General features: G+C 42.3%; 1 protein-coding gene across 1 annotated transcript; it reads left to right on the top strand.

Moving 5' to 3' along the window:
• Positions 1 to 118: 118 nt before the first annotated feature.
• LOC105909848 (trichohyalin-like) lies at positions 119 to 20,834 on the top strand. The gene is made up of 36 exons (XM_042707812.1): positions 119 to 1,058; positions 1,955 to 2,128; positions 2,429 to 2,549; positions 2,965 to 3,194; positions 4,004 to 4,160; positions 4,536 to 4,601; positions 4,758 to 4,873; positions 5,024 to 5,101; positions 5,221 to 5,273; positions 5,659 to 5,830; positions 6,208 to 6,300; positions 6,654 to 6,803; positions 7,106 to 7,555; positions 7,862 to 8,011; positions 8,305 to 8,628; positions 8,935 to 9,084; positions 9,379 to 9,733; positions 10,111 to 10,176; positions 10,505 to 10,620; positions 10,771 to 10,848; positions 10,968 to 11,020; positions 11,404 to 11,575; positions 11,937 to 12,029; positions 12,383 to 12,532; positions 12,786 to 13,178; positions 14,935 to 15,059; positions 15,202 to 15,298; positions 15,795 to 15,890; positions 17,182 to 17,330; positions 17,618 to 17,783; positions 18,656 to 18,768; positions 18,930 to 19,071; positions 19,318 to 19,454; positions 19,812 to 19,887; positions 20,115 to 20,176; positions 20,472 to 20,834. Exons 1-36 carry the CDS (start codon positions 1,041 to 1,043, stop codon positions 20,728 to 20,730), a joined length of 5,400 nt encoding a protein of 1,799 aa, XP_042563746.1. The 5' UTR covers positions 119 to 1,040; the 3' UTR covers positions 20,731 to 20,834.
• Positions 20,835 to 20,856: the final 22 nt, after the last annotated feature.

The raw sequence follows: 20,856 nt of genomic DNA on the forward strand, positions 1-20,856 counted from the left end.
CGCCCCTCTGCCCTCCCCTAAAAATCTGAAGCTGTTACCTTCAAACCCAGAGAGAGCCCCACTCCTAAAAGGAGCCGTATGAGGCCCGGAAAGAGTTTTGTAAACACTGTGTTGGAAATGTGTGGAATTATAGTAGTATGATTTGCAGCAGCACATCTGCCACAAATTCACTGTTTTCTGCATGTTCTGCCAGTTTTTAACAGTGATGGCCTATAGAACATCAACAGTCGGTTGCAGTCCATCAGCTCATTGCTTGTTTTGAATCTGAAGGGGAAACTCATTGTCACATCTGTGATCACATAGGCCAGTGATCTAACAGGATTGTTATACAATTGGATCCATTGTTTTGGAGGCACCAGAAATGAAGTGAAATTGCTTTCCAGTAGAGACTATTGCAGCTTCCTGCTGTTTATGGTAATTAGACCACCCGCAAAATGTCAATGAGTTGCTGTAGTCATCTTCCATTCCAGCCTTCTTTATCAAGATGCTTTGTACCAACGCACAGACTTAAGAGAATAAAAACGAAAAGGCCACAATTGTTTAAGTTACCTTAAAATAATGCTGCCTATAATTAACAGTGTTTGCTAGCATGGCAGATTTTTCCTCTGCGTCTCTGAGTATCCGAATGTAAGTTGGCTTGGAATGAATCTGTAGTATGCTATTCTTTGTTTTTATTCTGTGGGAGAGAGCAGCCTCCACCACATGTCGCTGCATCTCCCAATATGATGTCATCGAAAAGCAATGGCTTGATCACATATTTCGGTCACATAGATAACTTCTGAATTGTAAAGTTTATCATATAGATAACGGATTTCTGAATGCGTTAATCTGGAATTGTGCCGTCATTTGGCGAATGTTACTACGTAGAAGTGGCAACATTGTTAGCCAACAACGTTCTAAATGACTAACGTTAACGTTCTACTTGAACAAAAGTGGAGCACTGGCATATTTCAACTGCTTTACTTCGAGATCGGAAAGTTCAACTGAAATACTGAATTACATTTTTTTTCGGTTTTGGTTCCGCTCATTCGGAGTGGACTATGGAGAGGAAGATAGAGGTAAGATGGAAAGCTTCGAAGAAGTTGGCAGCCTAATTCACCAGTTAATACTAAACTTTGATTTATAACTTCATGTTGTTGTAATAGTAGGTGAGCGTGCACATGTCTATTTTAGTTATTGTTTCTCGCTTAGACACGAATCATGTAATCCTTTGGAAATGGTTAGAGTTTTAAATCAACGTAACATGAGTACATTCACCCAAATGATGCACATGTACGAGGTCCTGAATAGATCTCTTAAGATAGCCTATGTAGGTGAGAATTTGGCTCCAGTTTGTGCAGACTGATGAAAATAATACATGCAATGTCCACAGTGCAGGCGATAGCAAGCCAGAGAAACTGTCGCAAGACTTCGGAACAGCTGCACATAGCGAGCATGTCTCAGTTGCAATTCCATTTGTCACCCTTGAGAGTCTGTCTGTGTGTATGCCAGGTGTCGTGCTTAAAACAGAAAATCGGACACCACAATAAAACGTAATAAGTGATTACAGGAAGTGTTACAATCATCACAACTCTTAAAATCATAACGGAAGAGTTTTTGTGTGTTATTAATAATAATGACGTTACCGCTTTCTTCCTTTATGTCAGTGTGTGCGGTGTGTATGTATAAAACAAATATACTATACATATAGGCTATATATATACACGTATGCACGCGTTATAGGCTATAACACACACATTTTAAAGTAGGTATCTTATGCATATATAACACACACATTTCATATTTGAAATATAAATAGCTTTGTTAATGGTTGATTGGTGTTTAAACTTGATAAAACCAGTGATAAGGTCCCATCCTTTATGTCACTGGACTGGATGGCTCTAAGGCCACAGCAGAACAAGAACAAATATCTTATTAAACTCCCCCCTTCCCAATCCCCAACCTCTCTCCTAAGGAGCTGGGCGATTTGGAAAAGCGGCTGTCCCAGGATGGCTTGGACTCCAAAAGCAGCCCAACGGAGCGGCTGCTCCACCTGTGGAAGCTCTACCTGGGCACCGTGGGCAGCCTGAACGCCGCCAGGCTGGAGATGAAGGCTCTGCACGAGACTAACGACAAGGAGAATATGAAGGTGAAGTCATGGGCATGGGCATGGGCATGGTTTAGTCGGCGTGATGGAGAGGAATGTGACCCCCATCATGTCAGGAAACAAGATACAGTTATGGCCATAGCCAAATGTAGGTTAATGTAAGGTTGTGTGTATGATGATTGATTGGTGTGCGTGATACATATTACATCAAAATGTCAACATCTGGGTGAAGCTGTCACAGAGAGATGACACTTTTAAATGGGGCTCATTTATGGAGACACTGAAAGGAGGTGTGTGTGTGTCTGTGTGTGTGTGTGTGTGTGTGTGTGTGTGTCCTCACAGAAGCAAAATATGCTGGACGAGATCCGGGCTCTGACTGCCCAGCAGCGCTCCATTGTCAACAAGCTTGTGGAAGAAAACCAGCAACTGCATGCTCAGCTGAAGCAGCTGCACCTTGAGAAAGGTCAGATTTTAACCTCACAGAGGTCAGGACAGTATCAGTGACAAATTAGGATCTCTTCAACCGAATTAGAGCTTTGACACTCTGCTAACTGAGTGTTAATGTTGCGACCTAGATATATTTGACAGTTTGCATAATTATAATTTAGATCGAAATAAGCTGAAATATATCTAGGCAGTCTAAAGGCAATATATTGTATTTCTATTGTATTTTGATTTTGTTTATATCCTGAATACTATTCTGATTAATGTTAGTATCTAGAGGTCAGAGTTCAGTATTAGATGTGATGTCATCAATGAGCAATGAGCATGAACGCTTCGTGTAAAACCCCTGGGAAAAATAAAGTTACCAAATGAAAGACGGATTCATGTCTGCTTAGCGCTGCTACATTAACATACACCATGCTTGTTTCTTCCAGAGGGCCAGAAGATGGAGGTGGCCGAGCTGCTTCACCAAGGGGGCCTGGGAGAGATTGTCCCCTCCAGCCCCGGCGAGCAGGTGGCCTACCTGCTGGCTGAGAAGGATTCTCTCATTGAGAGACTGCAGGCTCTGGAGCTGCTGGCGGTGGAGAAATGCCCAGCCTCACCTGGGTGCCCGCCACACACGGACCCTGAACCAGAGGCCGTCTTCAAAGATGGCATGGACAAGGTACCTGTGGTCATTTTTTACTATTGTTGTTGATTTTTATATTCTGCCATGATCCATGCTGTGTCTATACCTCAACTGGACTAAAATGGCACAAGAAATTCAAAGATCACAGAAGTTCGTGCCATTTTGGTACGAGGACTGATCAGGTAGAACCAACTGAAACTGTGCCGGCTGTCTGCACTCTAAATATCTTATTTATATTAATTTCTTTAATCATAGTGATGATTTTATGTTTAGTGGTAATAATCGGCAATGCTCAAGGAATTACATTTTCTGAATTGTTTCTCGCTCTAATGCGTCCACACACCGTTGTCATGTAGCTGTCCTTCCACAAGGCGGTGCCGTTTCGAGGCCAGAGCTCCTGGAAGAAGCTCTTAGGACTCCGTAAGGCCGCTCAGAGCAAACAGAAACTAGCGGTTGTATGTTCATCAAATCGTCTCACCATAGATACAAGAATGTCTATGGTCCTAACACAGCTGAACTAACCTGCTCTTTTTCAGCATGGACCTTGCCCTAACCTCACCATTACTTTGTGTGACCTTGTGTGTTCATGAACTAACATCACTCTGACTCCATCTTTACCTACATCTTTTTCAAACTATGAAACTGTCTGTGTTGCCATTTGCCTTTCCTTTTATGTTTCTGTTTCTCTGTAAAGCTGTCCCTGCAGTTTCCTCCAACTGAAATGAGATGAACAAATCCATTAACAAAGCATGGGTTTTCTTTCCAGATATAGTTTGACTATTAGTTATCACCTCAACCCCCGTCAAAACAGACCAAATCACATCTACCCCCTTCTTGTGTGGTAGTCCTCTGGTGTCGAGCCGTCTGAGGATGGCAGCGTTGAGCGGCTGCACCTGGAGAGAGACCTGGACGAGGCGTCCTGCCGCCTGTCTATGGCTCACAAGGAGATCCGTCGGCTGACGGATGAGCTGGAGTCAGCGCACATGACCCAGAGAGCCTGCGGTAAGGGAGACGCCAAGAGTGTCACTTTTAAAAATGAGATGGCTTTTCTGAAGGAAATACCCTAGGCAGCTAAAATATAGATTTGTTATGAGATACCCCCTTTCTCTTTTTACTAATCCTTTCCATGTGCTGTGTTGGGCAGAATAACTCAGCTAATACTAATTACTTTTGTGTCATGTACTTCATGTACTTCACATAAAAGAGAACCAGACCTGTTCTTAACTGCAGAGACTGTAACTGTGTGACACATTGGCAGCTATAGAATGTTATGATTTGAAGATTTAAATATCATCTTATTATGTGTAATTTACATGATATGGCATGTTTTTATACAATTGTGTAATTACGATACAATGGATTGTGCCTGTCCCACAGAGCCAGAGCTGCAGTCTGCCCAACAGGAAGTTGAATTTCTCAGGCAGGAAGTGGAAAAGCTCACTGGTGAGACATGGGATCATATTTGTCTTACATCACATTCAATTAACCTACATCGCATACAGCCCAAATAGGGTCTCATATCTTTTTTATCTCATTAAATAATCATTAAGGTGGAATATTTCCCATGATCCCCCATGACAAATCTCCAAATTCCTGCAGATATGCCTGAGCTCCGCAAGGCCAAAGAGCTAAATGAGTGCCAGGACAAGGAGATCAAGATGCTGAGAGACACGGTGCGCAGCATGGACAACGAGCGTATGGCTCTCCTTGCCATGGTAGGTTCATAGTATAGAAAGCTTAGGCTCTATGATCTCTTAAGGACTTGAAGAGTGTCCACCCCTTCATACTAGAATATATTAATCACTCTCCATTCATAAAAGACACATCACAGCGGGTTTATGGGGGCACTTTGTGTTTTGTTTCAGCTTGATAGTAAAATGATGGAGGTCAGTGACAATGAGGATGAAGAGTACCCTCTGATATCACTGCCCAAAGTGGAAAAGGTAACATGAATGCATATGTATAGCAAATACATGGGAATAGCAGTAGTATGACCCTAAAGCCATTTGTTGAGACTCTAGTGTGTTGTGCTGGAGACACATCTGTGTCTGTATTGTTTCAGGCTGAGATTGCCATCCAGACTGTAGCTGATGATGTGGAGAGTTCTCATGTGAGGTACTGTACCAGACAATCAACTGCATCTCAGTACAGCTTGCACATTTGTGTATTATGCAGCATGCAATGTATACAAGTGATTTATTAAAGTGTGTAACAGAGTGACTGTAGATGTATGGAAAAATGGAAGAGTGTGCTCCTTGGAAGGAAAAATATCTTACAGTAATCTCTTTACTGAAAAGGAAAGCTCAAGGGCAGTTTTAGATTTGGTTAAAATAAAATATAAAAGAGTTATTATACATATTTTTCACTAGAGAAACTCCTGAAAATGAACTAAAATTTATAAAAACAATTTGTACCTAAGATTTATTGACAACATGCTTCACAAACACATTTAATCTGAAAGTGAAATGTATGATGTTTTTGCCTGATGTTTTTTTCCCAGGTGCCTTGAGGACCTGAACGAGAAGGATCTTGAGCTGCGTAAGCTGCAGGCATGTATCCAGCAGTTGCAGCAGGAGTGCGATCAGATGCAGATGCAGAAAGACCAGGCACAGCAGCTTCTAGAAGAGCAGGAGCAAAACCACACGACCACCGTGGAGGCTTTCAAGGAGGAGGTAAGTCTGGAGGAATTCTTGTACTGACAGCTCTTTGCCACTAGAGGGCAATGGGCGCCAGTGTATGCAAAAGCACATATACAATACTTCCTCTGGTCTGTTAGTGGTAGAGGAAGAGTTTTTCATAGCTTGTTTATGCATAAAACTGTCTATGAATAGAACTGTTTTATTTGTGCTATGTTTCCAAAAATGCATTTTTAATGTTCTTCGTAGTTAAACACTGTAAAGATTACATCATATGTGTTTGACATCTCACTGCAAATTATTTAATAAATTATCATGAACATAATTATTGTTTTACTTGATGTATTTTTGAGTAAATTAAAGTTCACTACAGAGCCCAACCCCATACATGTTTCTCCCATGTGGTGTCATAGCTGGAGTTTCTGGAGACAATGGTGAAACAGGCTGACTGTCAGCAGCAGGAAAGCCAGAACACTGTTAAGGATGATTGCATGGCCATTGCCAAGGTAAATTGAAATTAACAGTATTACTGAGATGAAATCAAGCGTAGTAAAAATGTAAGCAAAAACATAATACTGTAGAAGAGAGGTGAATACAAATTTGGCATTATAACTGTGAACATACTGTAGCCGCTCAGTAACTGACAATCAGAGGTCATGCAGTGAACTACTGATCAGTAGTCCTCATTATAGCCAGTCTCCAAATGTCGTTACTCTCCTTGACTGAACAAAGTTAGACCCATATCATATGATCTAAGTTTTAGCAAATGTCAGCTCAGAGAGATCAAGATTGTCCTTGAAATGCATATCCTGTAAGTACAGTCAACTCCATCAGCTATACTGTGTGTATGTTCCGTAAGACCCAGGAGTGTCTGCTCCAGCAGAAAACTGAGGAGTGTACACAGATAAGTGAGATCCTGAAGCACACTGATGGAGAGGTGCTCTTAGGGAGAGAGAAGATCATTGAGCTGGAGAAACTCAACGCTGAGTGGGACCACAAGAACAAACAGGTAAGAGTAGGGAGCAGCTGCACATCACATCACTAGCTGTGAGTCATATATTCAAATTGGTTTCCTTCAATGATCTGCACCAATTAAGTAGTCTGGGCCCAAATGAATACAGATATACCCTCTCTGATTGATGTGTACAGGGCCTAGAATTTAGTGCTACACCCCTAACACAAAAATCATATTCTAACACTCTCATTACTTTGTATATATATGCATGTAAATCTGTTGCTTGATTCATTGACTAATTATTGTACATGCATGAAAAATATACAATCCATGAGACAATCTCTGTGTGCGTGTAGGTGCTTGCTAAGATGCAGGAGGCCTTGGCCAGAGTGTCCAAGCTTGAAAAAAAACATGAAGCTAAGACCACCGAGTACCAGCAGGCTTTGGCCAGAGAGTCCGAACTCAAGAAGAACCAGGAGTCTTGGGCCGCTGAGTTGAAGGAGGCCTTTGCAAGAGTATCTGAGCTGAAACGTGACTGTGAGGCTCAGGGCGTCGAGTACCAGCAGGCTTTGACCAGAGAGTCCGAACTCAAGAAGAACCAGGAGTCTTGGGCCGCTGAGTTGAAGGAGGCCTTAGCAAGAGTATCTGAGCTGAAACAGGACTGTGAGGCTCAGGGCGTCGATTACCAGCAGGCTTTGGCCAGAGAGTCCGAACTCAAGAAGAACCAGGAGTCTTGGGCCGCTGAGTTGAAGAAGGCCTTAGCAAGAGTATCTGAGCTGGAACGGGACCGTGAGGCCCTTGCCAAGGTAAAATTAACTAAATAGTATTACTGAGATGAAATGAAGCGTAGTAAAAATTAAAGCAAAAACATAATACAGTAGAAGAGAGCTGAATTAAAATGTAGCATTGTAACTGTGAACTACTGATCAGAAGTCCTCACTATAGCCAGTCTCCAAATGTCGTTACTCTCCTTGACTGAACAAAGCTAGACCCATATCATATGATCTAAGTTTTAGCAAATGTCAGCTCAGAGAGATCAAGATTGTCCTTGAAGTGCATATCCTGTAAGTACAATCAACTCCATCAGCTATACTATTTGTATGTGCCGTAAGGCCCAGGAGTGTCTGCTCCAGCAGAAAACAGAGGAGTGTGCACAGATAAGTGAGATCCTGGAGCACGCTGAAGGAGAGGTGCTCTTAGGGAGAGAGAAGACCATTGAGCTGGAGAAACTCAACGCTGAGTTTGACCACAAGAACACACTGGTAAGAGTAGGGAGCAGCTGCACATCACTAGCTGTGTCATATATTCAAATTGGTTTCCTTCAATGATCTGCACCAATTAAGTAGTCTGTGCCCAAATTAATACAGATACACCCTCTCTGATTGATGTGTACAGGGCCTAGAATTTAGTGCTACACCCCTAACACAAAAATCATATTCTAACACTCTCATTACTTTGTATATATGCATGTAAATCTGTTGCTTGATTCATTGACTAATTATTGTACATGCATGAAAAAGACACAATCCATGAGACAATCTCTGTGAGCGTGTAGGTGCTTGCTAAGATGCAGGAGGCCTTGGCCAGAGTGTCCAAGCTGGAACAGAGCAATGAAGCTAAGACCACAGAGTACCAGCAGGCTTTGGCCAGAGAGTCCGAACTCAAGAAGAACCAGGAGTCTTGGGCCGCTGAGTTGAAGGAGGCCTTAGCAAGAGTATCTGAGCTGAAACAGGACTGTGAGGCTCAGGGCGTCGAGTACCAGCAGGCTTTGACCAGAGAGTCCGAACTCAAGAAGAACCAGGAGTCTTGGGCCGCTGAGTTGAAGGAGGCCTTAGCAAGAGTATCTGAGCTGGAACGGGACCGTGAGGCCATTGCCAAGGTAACATTAACTAAATAGTATTACTGAGATGAAATCAAGCGTAGTAAACATTAAAGCAAAAACATATTACAGTAGAAGAGAGGTGAATTAAAATGTAGCATTGTAACTGTGAACTACTGATCAGTAGTCCTCACTATAGCCAGTCTCCAAATGTCGTTACTCTTCTTGACTGAACAAAGCTAGACCCATATCATATGATCTACGTTTTAGCAAATGTGAGCTCAGAGAGATTAAGATTGTCCTTGAAGTGCATATCCTATAAGTACAGTCAACTCCATCAGCTATACTATTTGTATGTGCCGTAAGGCCCAGGAGTGTCTGCTCCAGCAGAAAACTGAGGAGTGTGCACAGATAAGTGAGATCCTGGAGCACGCTGAAGGAGAGGTGCTCTTAGGGAGAGAGAAGACCATTGAGCTGGAGAAACTCAACGCTGAGTTGGACCACAAGAACACACAGGTAAGAGTAGGGAGCAGCTGCACATCACATCACTAGCTGTGAGTCATATATTCAAATTGGTTTCCTTCAATGATCTGCACCAATTAAGTAGTCTGGGCCCAAATGAATACAGATATACCGCCTTTGATTGATGTGTACAGGGCCTAGAATGTAGTGCTACACCCCTAACACAAAAATCATATTCTAACACTCTCATTACTTTGTGCATGAACATCGGTCGCTTGATTCATCGACTAATTATTGTATATGCATGAAAAAGACACAATCCATGAGACAATCTCTGTGTGCGTGTAGGTGCTTGCTGAGCTGCAGGAGGCCTTGGCCAGAGTGTCCAAGCTTGAACAGAGCCGTGAAGCTCAGACCGCCGAATACCAGCAGGCTTTGGCCAGAGAGTCCGAACTCAAGAAGAACCAGGAGTCTTGGGCCGCTGAGTTGAAGGAGGCCTTAGCAAGAGTATCTGAGCTGAAACGGGACTGTGAGGCTCAGGGCGTCGAGTACCAGCAGGCTTTGACCAGAGAGTCCGAACTCAAGAAGAACCAGGAGAGAGACCTGGATGCGGCATCCTGCCGCCTGTCTATGGCTCACAAGGAGATCCGGATGAGGATGACGGATGAGCTGGAGTCAGCGCACATGACCCAGAGAGCCTGCGGTGAGGGAGACGCCAAGAGTGATGGCTTTTCTGAAGGAAATACCCTAGGCAGCTAAAATATTGATTTGTTATGAGATACCCCCTTTCTCTTTATACTAATCCTTTCCATGTGCTGTTTTAGGCAGAATAACTCAGCTAATACAAATTACGTTTGTGTCATGTACTTCATGTACTTCATGTACTTCGCTTAAAAGAGAACCAGACCTGTTCTGAACTGCAGAGACTGTAACTGTGTGACACGTTGGCGGTTATAGAATGTTATGATTTGAAGATTTAAATCTAATCTCATTATGTGGAATTTACAGAGCTATGTATGAAATGGCATGTTTTTATACAATAGTGTAATTAACATACAATGGATTGTGCCTGTCCCACAGAGCCAGACCTGCACTCATCCCAACAGGAAGTTGAATTTCTCAGGCGGGAAGTGGAAAAGCTCACTGGTGAGACATGGGATCATATTTGTCTTCAACATCACACTCAATTAACTTACAAACACATCCACCCCAAATACAGTAGTTTACAGTAGTTACATTCCTGCACTTTTTATTCCTTATGTAAAGTAGTATTTATTGTTACACTAGGTCTCTATTGCTCATAGCCTGATTGTTTTCTCCTTTGTACGTCGCTTTGGATAGAAGCGTCTGCTAAATGACTAAATGTAATGTCTAAATGCAAATAGGGTCTCATGTCTTTTTTTATCTCATAAAATAATCATTAAGGTGGAATATTTCCCATGATTCCCCATGACAAATCTCCAAATTCCTGCAGATATGCCTGAGCTCCGCAAGGCCAAAGAGCTAAATGAGTGCCAGGACAAGGAGATCAAGATGCTGAGAGACACGGTGCGCAGCATGGACAACGAGCGTATGGCTCTCCTTGCCATGGTAGGTTCACAGTATAGAAAGCTTAGGCTCTATGATCTCTTAAGGACTTGAAGAGTGTCCACCCCTTCATACTAGAATATATTAATCACTCTCCATTCATAAAAGACACATAACAGCAGGTTTATGGTGGCACTTTGTGTTTTGTTTTAGCTTGATTGTAAGATGATGGAGGTCAGTGACAATGAGGATGAAGAGTACCCTCTGATATCACTGCCTAAAGTGGAAAAGGTAACATGAATGCATATGTATAGCAAATACATGGGAATAGCAGTAGTATGACCCTAAAGCCATTTGTTGAGACTCTAGTGTGTTGTGCTGGAGACACATCTGTGTCTGTATTGTTTCAGGCTGAGATTGCCATCCAGACTGTAGCTGATGATGTGGACAGTTCTCATGTGAGGTACTGTACCAGACAATCAACTGCATCTCAGTACAGCTTGCACATTTATGTATTATGCAGCATACAATGTATACAAGTGTTTTATTAAAGAGTGTAACAGAGTGACTAACTGTATATGTATGGAAATATGGAAGAGTTTGCTCTTTGGAAGGAAAAATAGCTTTGCAGTAATCACTACTTAAATGGAAAGCTCCAGGGAAGTTTAAGATTCGGCTAACAAAGATAAAATATAAAAGATTTATTATACATATTTTACATTAGAGAAACACCTGACAATTAACTTGAATTTATCAACAAAAAAAAAGATTTATTGACAACATGCTTGACTAACATTTAATCTGAAAGTTTAATTTGTGATGTTTTTACCTGATGTTTTTTCCCAGGTGCCTTGAAGACCTGAACGAGAAGGATCTTGAGCTGCCTAAGCTGCAGGCATGTATCCAGCAGTTGCAGCAGGAGTGCGATCAGATGCAAATGCAGAAAGACCAGGCGAAGGGGCTTCTAGAAGAGCAGGAGCTAAACCACACGACCACCGTGGAGGCCCTGAAGAAGGAGGTGAGTCTGGAGGAATTCTTGTACTGACAGTTATTTGCCACTAGAGGGCGATGAGCGCCACTGTATGCAAAAGCAACATATACAATACTTCCTCTGTTCTGTTTGTGGTAGAGGAAGAGTTTTTCATAGCTTGTCTATAAATTGAATTGATTTATTAGTGCTACGTTTTCAAAATGCATTTTTAATGTTCTTCCTAGTTAAACCCTGTAAAGATTACGTTATATGTGTTTGACATCTCACTACAAATTATTTAATTAATTATCATGAACATAATTATCGCTTCACTTGAAGTGTTTTTGCCTAAATTAAAGTTCACTACAGAGCCCAACCCCATACATGTTTCTCCCATGTGGTGTCATAGCTGGAGTTTCTGGAGACAATGGTGAAACAGGCTGACTGTCAGCTACAGGAAAGCCAGAACACTGTTAAGGATGATTGCATGGCCATTGCCAAGGTAAAATTAACTAAATAGTATTACTGAGATGAAATCAAGCGTAGTAAAAATGTAAGCAAAAACATACTACAGTAGAAGAGTGGTGAATTAAAATTAGGCATTGTAAGTGTGAACATACTGTAGCCGCTCAGTAACTGACCATCAAAGGTCATGCAGTGAACTACTGATCAGAAGTCCTCATTATAGCCAGTCTCCAAATGGCATTACTCTCCTTGACTGAACAAAGCTAGACCCATATCATATGATCTAAGTTTTAGCAAATGTCAGCTCAGAGAGATCAAGATTGTCCTTGAAGTGCATATCCTGTAAGTACAGTCAACTCCATCAGCTATACTGTTTGTATGTTCCGTAAGGCCCAGGAGTGTCTGCTCCAGCAGAAAACAGAGGAGTGTGCACAGATAAGTGAGATCCTGGAGCACGCTGAAGGAGAGGTGCTCTTAGGGAGAGAGAAGACCATTGAGCTGGAGAAACTCAACCCTGAGTGGGACCACACGAACACACAGGTAAAAGTAGCTAGCAGTTAGTCGTGAGTTGTGAGTCATATATTCAAATTGGTTTCCTTCAATGATCTGCACCAATTAAGTAGTCTGTGCCCAAATGAATACAGATATACCCTCTCTGATTGATGTGTACAGAGCCTATAATTTAGTTTACACTCTCATTTGTGCTTGTAAATCTGTCGCTTGATTCATTGACTAATTATTGTACATGCATGAAAAAGACACAATCCATGAGACAATCTCTGTGTGCGTGTAGGTGCTTGCTAAGATGCAGGAGGCCTTGGCCAGAGTGTCCAAGCTTGAACAGAGCCATGAAGCTCAGACCACCGAATACCAGCAGGCTTTGGCCAGAGAGTCCGAACTCAAGAAGAACCAGGAGTCTTGGGCCGCTGAGTTGAAGGAGGCCTTAGCAAGAGTATCTGAGCTGGAACGGGATTGTGAGGCTCAGGGCGTCGAGTACCAGCAGGCTTTGGCCAGAGAGTCCGAACTCAAGAAGAACCAGGAGTCTTGGGCCGCTGAGTTGAAGGAGGCCTTAATAAGAGTAGCTGAGCTGGAACAGAGCCGCGAGCTTCAGAGGCTTCTGGAGAAGAGCAGGGAGCTTCAGGACCATCTGGAGAAGGAGCAGAACCTGCCCCGCCAGACCGAGCAGGTAAACAGGACCTTTGTGTTATTATTATTTTTGTGTCTTTCCATGCATGTGGGGAACCATGTGGGTGAATGTTGCTGATTGATTTATGTCTCGTGGAAATGCATTTGGATGACAAGAGGCTCTTGCTACCCATCCCCTTGCTTCTCAGTCACAAGAGATGTATCTGAGTGTTCTATTTACCAACAGGAACATTCCCGTCCCTGATAGGATAAGAAAAACCTACGTTAGTGAATTATATGACAATGACAATCATCATATTGTGTCCCTCTGTTAGTGCGTCTGTATTTTCATTTTCTGCTAACATAATAAACATGCTACCATCAAGCCAAGCACATAGCCACCGAACTGAACTGTGGGCAACTTGATACAATGGTGAAATACATTGCATTAACAAACCGCATTAAAATGACAATACATTTTACGATAAATTGTATTCATGTACACATACAACTGATTGATGGATTCTAAAAGGCTAAAAGCTGTATTTGATTTCACACTCAAAATTACCATGCTATAGGCCTGTAACTCTGAGACATCAAAACGTTGACATTTCATTCCGACAAACTTGTTGATCACCTTATCCATATCAATGTTTGCAGCTCTTCTTCGGTCAACTGTAGCGCATGTTGCCATGCGATTCTCGCCCATGTTGGCATGAAAACATGTTTAATAGTTTAAGGCGACTGGTGTTCTGCCTGTGCGCCACTCACAGAAATTGTGAGATATTGTTTGTAAAGGGACAGATTTGGGAACGCTCAATCCATGTAATTGGCTATAAGTAAGGCTAAATCCTGTCCAGTGGCAAGCCCATCCATATTCAGACGTAGCTTCATTTTGCAAGAGGAGAATATTGCGAAACTCGAGCTGTCATTTTGTACAGATCGAATAACATAGTGCGGTGCTTTTCTACCGTTGCAGGTAGCCACGAGTGTGTGTGTTTTATAGAGAACTATCGATTAAAGTCTTTCAATAAAATACACCAGAATCTGTGAACAGAACACATCTTTCATGATATGCTAACTCTGCCGACGCTTGGCTGCATCCATTGAAACTCCGCTATAGTGCAACAAAGCAAGTCCATTGTCATCACTTTAATCAGTAGGCTTAAAAGTAAAATTGTAAGCTAATTTAAAATAATTTGGGGGGTTAAAAAGCAAAATGACATTTTGACACTCTACTGTTAATGACGTCACATCATCTTAGTAAAACTGCTATTGCACCGCTGTTTTATAGGAAAACTATTATATACAGGTTTCTCTATTCTTGAAAGTCTGAGCAGCCCTTCCGTTTGTTTGAGGCTACTGTTCTTTTAAGCCGGTCTATGTGTGTATGCTTCTGGCCTTTGTAAGAACGCGTTTAATACTCAAAATACCCAACCGAACGTTATTTTCAAAATCCGTTCCAAAACCGTTAACTAAGTAGGACAATAAATGCTAATTCTCGTCTAAATTCAGCTTCAATCAAGTGTGAGCTCTTAGTAGGCTGTCATGTCACCTAGCTATAGGATAACTAACCATTTGCAAAACGTTGCCCCATTGTCAGAAACTTTACCTGAAAAGCAGACAACAAGAGAAGGCCTATCAGATAGACAGGAACACTAGATAGGCCTACATGATTTGAGATTGAGATAATTCCATTGCCTCAAGGTCAGAAACTGTAGCTTACATACAAGTTTGGGGTATGCATCAATATAGATGTCAGAAATGATTGGACTAGCACAAGTAATATAATAACTAAATGCACTTCTTTGCTCCAGATGCAGGAACTTCAGAAGCAGCTACAACAGACTCTCTGTGAAGATTTCAAGAAGCAGGGCAAGGTCATGGTATCTGATGTTGTCTCCAATCTACAGGCCGAGATGGAGAAGTACTTTCAGCAGAGGTATGCTTCCAGACAGCCTGGTTTTCACAACCATGGTTAGGTGTTGAGACTAGGTTCTTTTTCATCCGTTGGATTCTTTTCAAATGTGTATGAGAAACAGACTTTTGTGACATGTCCTGTCCTGTCCTTGTGTCACACACAGGAAGATGTTGCTCCAGAGGGAAGAAATGCTTCTACAAGAAGTGGGGAGCCTGCGTAATCAGACCGAGCAGAAAGACAGGCAGCCAGCCCAAGCGGAAGTTAGTGCTTCAGTTACTTTGTGTATAGTATTTTCAGGTCTGCTGTATTCTGACTAGCGTTAAACGGTGTAAAAATGGTAGATTTTCTATTGTTTGTTATGGTTTGGCAGCAGAGCAGTTGACACGTCTACTGTCACGCTAGTGATATTGGAGCAGAGCGTTGATTCGACCTGAACTTGGTTCAACTTCCAGAGCGTAACGAGACGCTTTTCAGTGTCAGCTTAATGCACTCTAAGAACATTTCAGGGATTCTGACCAATCAAAGCAGTAAGATTCTTTATAGGGGCTGGACTTCGATTCACATCACTTAGCAACAAAATAGAACTTTGTTTAAACTAATATAATTATTATGGCCTGAGCGTTGCAGTGTGCTTTGCCACTGCCACTTTGTTATTTTCAGTGTGATCCCCACCTTAGCCATTGGTCATTCACACCCAGCTAACCCAGCCTGCCAGCCTGCTAGTGCTAACCTTGTGGCCGGCTGGTTTGTCTGCAGGTTTGTGCCAAACTGCAGGAAGCCCAGGAAAGGGAGACCCAGCTTGGGTTGATGCTGCAGTGTGTGAGAGAGTCACTCAGTGCCACTCAGAGAGAGGTGGGTGATAGGTGCAACCTGGCATGGGGTATAGATGTGAAAGGGATATATGTACATGGGGATGTGTGTGTGTGTGTGTGTGTGTGTGTGTGTGTGTGTGTGTGTGTGTGTGTGTGTGTGTGTGTGTGTGTGTGTGTCTATACAGGAAAATATATGACTTTCTCTACCCCCACCAACTGTTTTACATTCATATCAGTGTAATCCTATTAAAACTGGCTATAAAATAGGGGGATGATGAATTGAATAAACCCCAAAAAGGACTGTATTGCTAGTTGTGAAAAGGGTGACAATCGCCACAGGTCTGTCCGGTTAGAACGAGAATGATGTCAATGTCCCAATGATGACAGATGTAATGGAGTATTTATTGCACACACTCAAGCCTTGAATGGCAGGATGGACATGAATGACGATGAACTGTGATTGAATTATCCGTAAATGACCGTGAACTGACTGATATAATCCGTGTTTGAACCGTGGTTTCTACAGAATGACATAAATAACAAATATACAATATTAACAATGATATATACACCAAGCATAACTATATTATCCACACGATGAATATAACGGCAATGATCTGAACATGGATACGTTACTTTAACACCGTGCCGCGTAACGGTGAACATTCCATTATCTCCGTTACTAACATTCACGTGAATTAGCAGTAACGGAGTGAAATACACAAGACTGTGAATGATTAATATGCTAAATGCCTAACAGATATTACCTACACTGATATTAATAGACTAAATCGCTAAACCACACATATACTATATACAAACACTCACATTCACAAAGACGCACGGCAAGACGAAAGTGAATGTCCTTGATAATGGATTGTCCGTTTACTCCTTGATGAGAATGCTCCTCTCCAGCTTCTATTGACCCACACACTGGCCAGCGGTGGGTCAGGCTTATATAGGGGAGCTGAGGGGGAGCCTTGAAACCGTTGGGTTTGACCAAATGGTCAGTGAAATTCCACTGTGCACGAGCCCCACGGAACTCTGGGATCAAATGATAGGATGACCTCTCATGGACCCCAGGTCCCGTGAATGGCCGGCACAGTGGGGTGCCCAACTGGATAGAGCTGGTGGAGGCAGGCGTTTTAACACTGGCTTTTAAATTATAGCTTTCATAATTTAAATGAAACCTAAAGTGTTATCTGGCCTAAAGTTGACCATACTATGTCCTCGTTATGTAGCCTGAAATTAAGTGTATCCTCTTGTTAGCGTAACAATGTCTCATGAGCACATCTGCACGATTGTGAATGGTGTGTTAACCGCATGGTTAGGTGCTGGACCTCCAGAAGGAGCTGAGAAACACGACGCTTCAGCTTGACCTGGAGAGGGCTGAGACCGAGCGGCTGAAGAAAGATGCCAAGTACATGGCTGATGATCTGGCAAGGCTGAGGGCCCAAGCAGAGGAGGCTGAGAAGCAGAGGTATATTTCCACACTACCTGTCTACTAACTTTCCTCTCATTTTAACACTTTTAACTAACTTAATAGATTTCTACTGTATAATGTGTGTTCATGGCATGGTCAACATGTTAACCATTAAGTTATAAAATAAGTTTTGTGATATGCTAAAATAAGTCCCAGGGGTATTTTCTTGTTTTGACAACTTCTATGACACTTCTGCTCCTTAGTAGCGGTTGTGAGTGTATTCGCCTGACACCAAGTCAGAGATTCATGTGCTGTCTTTGACATCATTTCCTGTTTTGACTCAGACGGTTGTGGCTGTGCCGCGAGGATGTAATGCAGCAGCAGGTGAAAACCCTTCAGGACAAACAAGCCTCCCTGTCGCAATCTGAACAAAAGCTCCAGGACCAAACGCTGGACCTGAAGGCCCAACTGGCAGCCCTGCAGAAGGCAGAGCAAGCAGTCAAGCAGGACGTAGGTTTCTGACCCTTAATACAGGCTCTGTAGGTTAAAATGGCTGCCCAACCTCAGTACCTGTAGATCCCCACTTTAACTTCTGGATCACAGAAGTGGTAGTTAGTCCCATCTTAATCGATTTTTTGTTTTGTTTTGTTTGGTTTTTCTGTTTTGTTCAGTGTTCATTTATTTACAACAGCATTATAAATTAGCATTGTCTCAAGGTGCTTTACAGAACCAAAGGCCTAAACCCCGTTAGAGCGTTTAGCACAGCAACACAAGGTAGGCTCAAATGGGCCATAAGCGGCAACATCTACCAATAAGACTTTCACTGAGAATAGACTATGTTTGTAAGTGCGCTTACCAGATACAGATGAGAAGTTCCATTAAGTTTCAAATCGAGTTACATTAGCACAACTTGTTTGGCTAATCTGTGCTTCGGCAGTTTAAACCAGGAACTGAATTCTCTATGGTGGCATACTCTACATTTATGTACAGGGACGTGCACACGAATTTTGAAGGGCCTTTGCTCTGCACTGGGAAAAAAAGGGCAACACGTTTATTTTTGTAACCACCGCCGCCACGCCCCCAAGCAGACGGACAGTTGCCCGGGCAACCTTAGCCCCCTCCTGTGCACGTCCCTGCTTATGTAGCCTATCTATCTTATCTCATGATAACTATGGGAGAGGCGTAACACAGAGGTCATGTCAGGTTAAATACCTATATAGCTGCAATTTAACCTGACATGACCTCTGTGTTACGCATCTCCCATAGACCTCTGTGTTACACCTCTCCCACAGTTAATAGTAATAGTATATGTACATTGGGTTGGATGCACTGGGTCTCACAGTTCAATCCCTGATGACGGTCTGTGTCTTTTCTCCTCACAGCTGCAGACTAGTAGCCTAGACATGAAGAACCAGTTGCTCACCAGTCAAAATGCTGTGCTGGCCCTGCAGGAGGAACTGAAAAACACCCTACATGCTCTGGATAACCAGAAGAGGTGAGTGAGACTATGCTCCTGATTTTAGGGTTCTTTTAATTTAGTCTGCTACTGGTAAGCTTAAGTATTCACAGTAAGATTACCTTAAGATATGGTCGTGTTAGTTATCCTGTGTGTATTATTACCCATCACTGATACTATTTTTCATCATTCTCCTATAGCAAGTACACCGAGAGAACATGCAACTACAAGGACAGGCTTAGTCGTGCCAAACAATTCCACATAAAAGAGGTGGTTTTACGTGATGACCAGATCAAAGACCTTCAGAGGCAATGTGATTTCCTTAACAAAAAAGTGGACAAGGTGAGTGTTACAGTATGTCAGTCATCATACTGTATAGTAATGAATTGAAATATATTTATCTAAAGGGTCTAGAAATTGAACAATAAAATGCTAATCGCGTAGAGGTGGAAGGATGTAGAACTTGAACAATAAATTGCTAATTGCAAAGAGTTTGAAAACAAGAACATTTATCAAAAAACAAATACAAATACCAAAACACACGGCTTCAAAAGGATGGTAATGGTGGAATCCTCATGTGCATCCAAGGTGACAGGGCTGACAAAGAGCATGGATGAGATCAACACCAATCTGCTGAAAGAGAACGGCCAGTTTCAGTGCCAACTCCTCGATGAGCAGGAAGCCCAATGCAAGACCCTGGACATCCTCAGGACATACAAACTCAGGTACTGTCACTGGAGGGGAAACATATGAGTTCTGGACTCACCCTCCTTACAAGCTTTTGTTAGAACAGTCCCATAAAAGCACAATTGGACCCCTTTTAAACTACCATTATTGATACTATTTTTTCATTTGCAAAGGATCTCTGTGGATGTTTGTATAGAGAAGGCACCAGGTTGAAAAAACATCTGCGGTTCTTTAATCTTCTGTGACGTCTAATCACAATGCTATACAATGCCACTTCTATTTTTATGTGTTGATTTAAAAAATAAATAATTTCTGTCTGTTTGTTTTGTTGTTGTTTTTGCTTGTTAATGTATAATATATAATTATGACATTTTTTATTATTTTTTTTTAAATAGGATTGAGAATCTGGAGAAGGTGATTGAGAAAATGGAATTTTTTATTCAGGACCAAATACTCTTCAGCCCGAGTCAGGTAATTACACGTATTTACACATAATTACACACAATTACACATCACCTCATAATTCCCAGTAAGAACTTCGTCAGTAGCTTCTCTGTCATACAGTATGTTCATCACTTATGGTGTCTGCTCCAGCTCTCCAACATAGGTCTAGGTGGTAGCACGGGTCAAAGAGTAGTTTCTGTTTTTTTAATGATTTGTGCTTTTTCACAATCAGTGAACCATTTTTCTTTTCAAAGGTAACCAGACGTCCATCTATGCACCTAGTGTCTGGGAAAACACCATCTGCCACGGACTACAGGCACGTTTTTACTCTTTGCCCTTTAAGTAAAGTGTGGGAAACTTTCTTATGATATTTTTGCAAGTGTGTGAACAATTCAGTCTAATCACAATATTACTTTAAGGGTTTGTTTCTATTTCAAATGCTTGTCAATGCTTCAAAGTAAGAGGTTCTTCATTTTGGGGGATCTTGTCACTAAGACACTCTATGAATTACATGCCAATTTTACACTAATAGTGATAGCACATTATAATACTAATAACATGTCATCTCCATCCATATTGACCTTGCCACCCCCTGTTTGTGTGGCCCACAGTGCTTTGCCCAAAGGCTACACCATGAGTGACCCGTTTCACATCATCCAGAAGGCACGCACAGCAATGAAGTCTGAAGACGTGAGCCCAGCTCTGTCCCTGACGCGCACACACACCTCGGAGATGGGCTACCTGAACCTCACCCCCCCTCTTAGTCCGCCCGGCAGCCAGTTGCAGGACGACTGGACCGCCACGAGCAGCGCAGACGAGGCACCGCAGATAGAGAACAAGGAGCGCTGCCTCACAGAGCGTTTCCTCTAACGCAACACCGCACTGCACTGCCTCATCGAGCGTTTCCTGTAACGCAACATTGCTCCCCAATGTGAAATATCACCATTCTCATGTTTGGACTAAAGATTGCTACTGATTTTTCATGCAGATTCTATT

The sequence above is a fragment of the Clupea harengus genome, chromosome 5 (genome assembly GCF_900700415.2).
Source record: "Clupea harengus chromosome 5, Ch_v2.0.2, whole genome shotgun sequence".
Lineage (NCBI taxonomy): Eukaryota > Metazoa > Chordata > Actinopteri > Clupeiformes > Clupeidae > Clupea > Clupea harengus.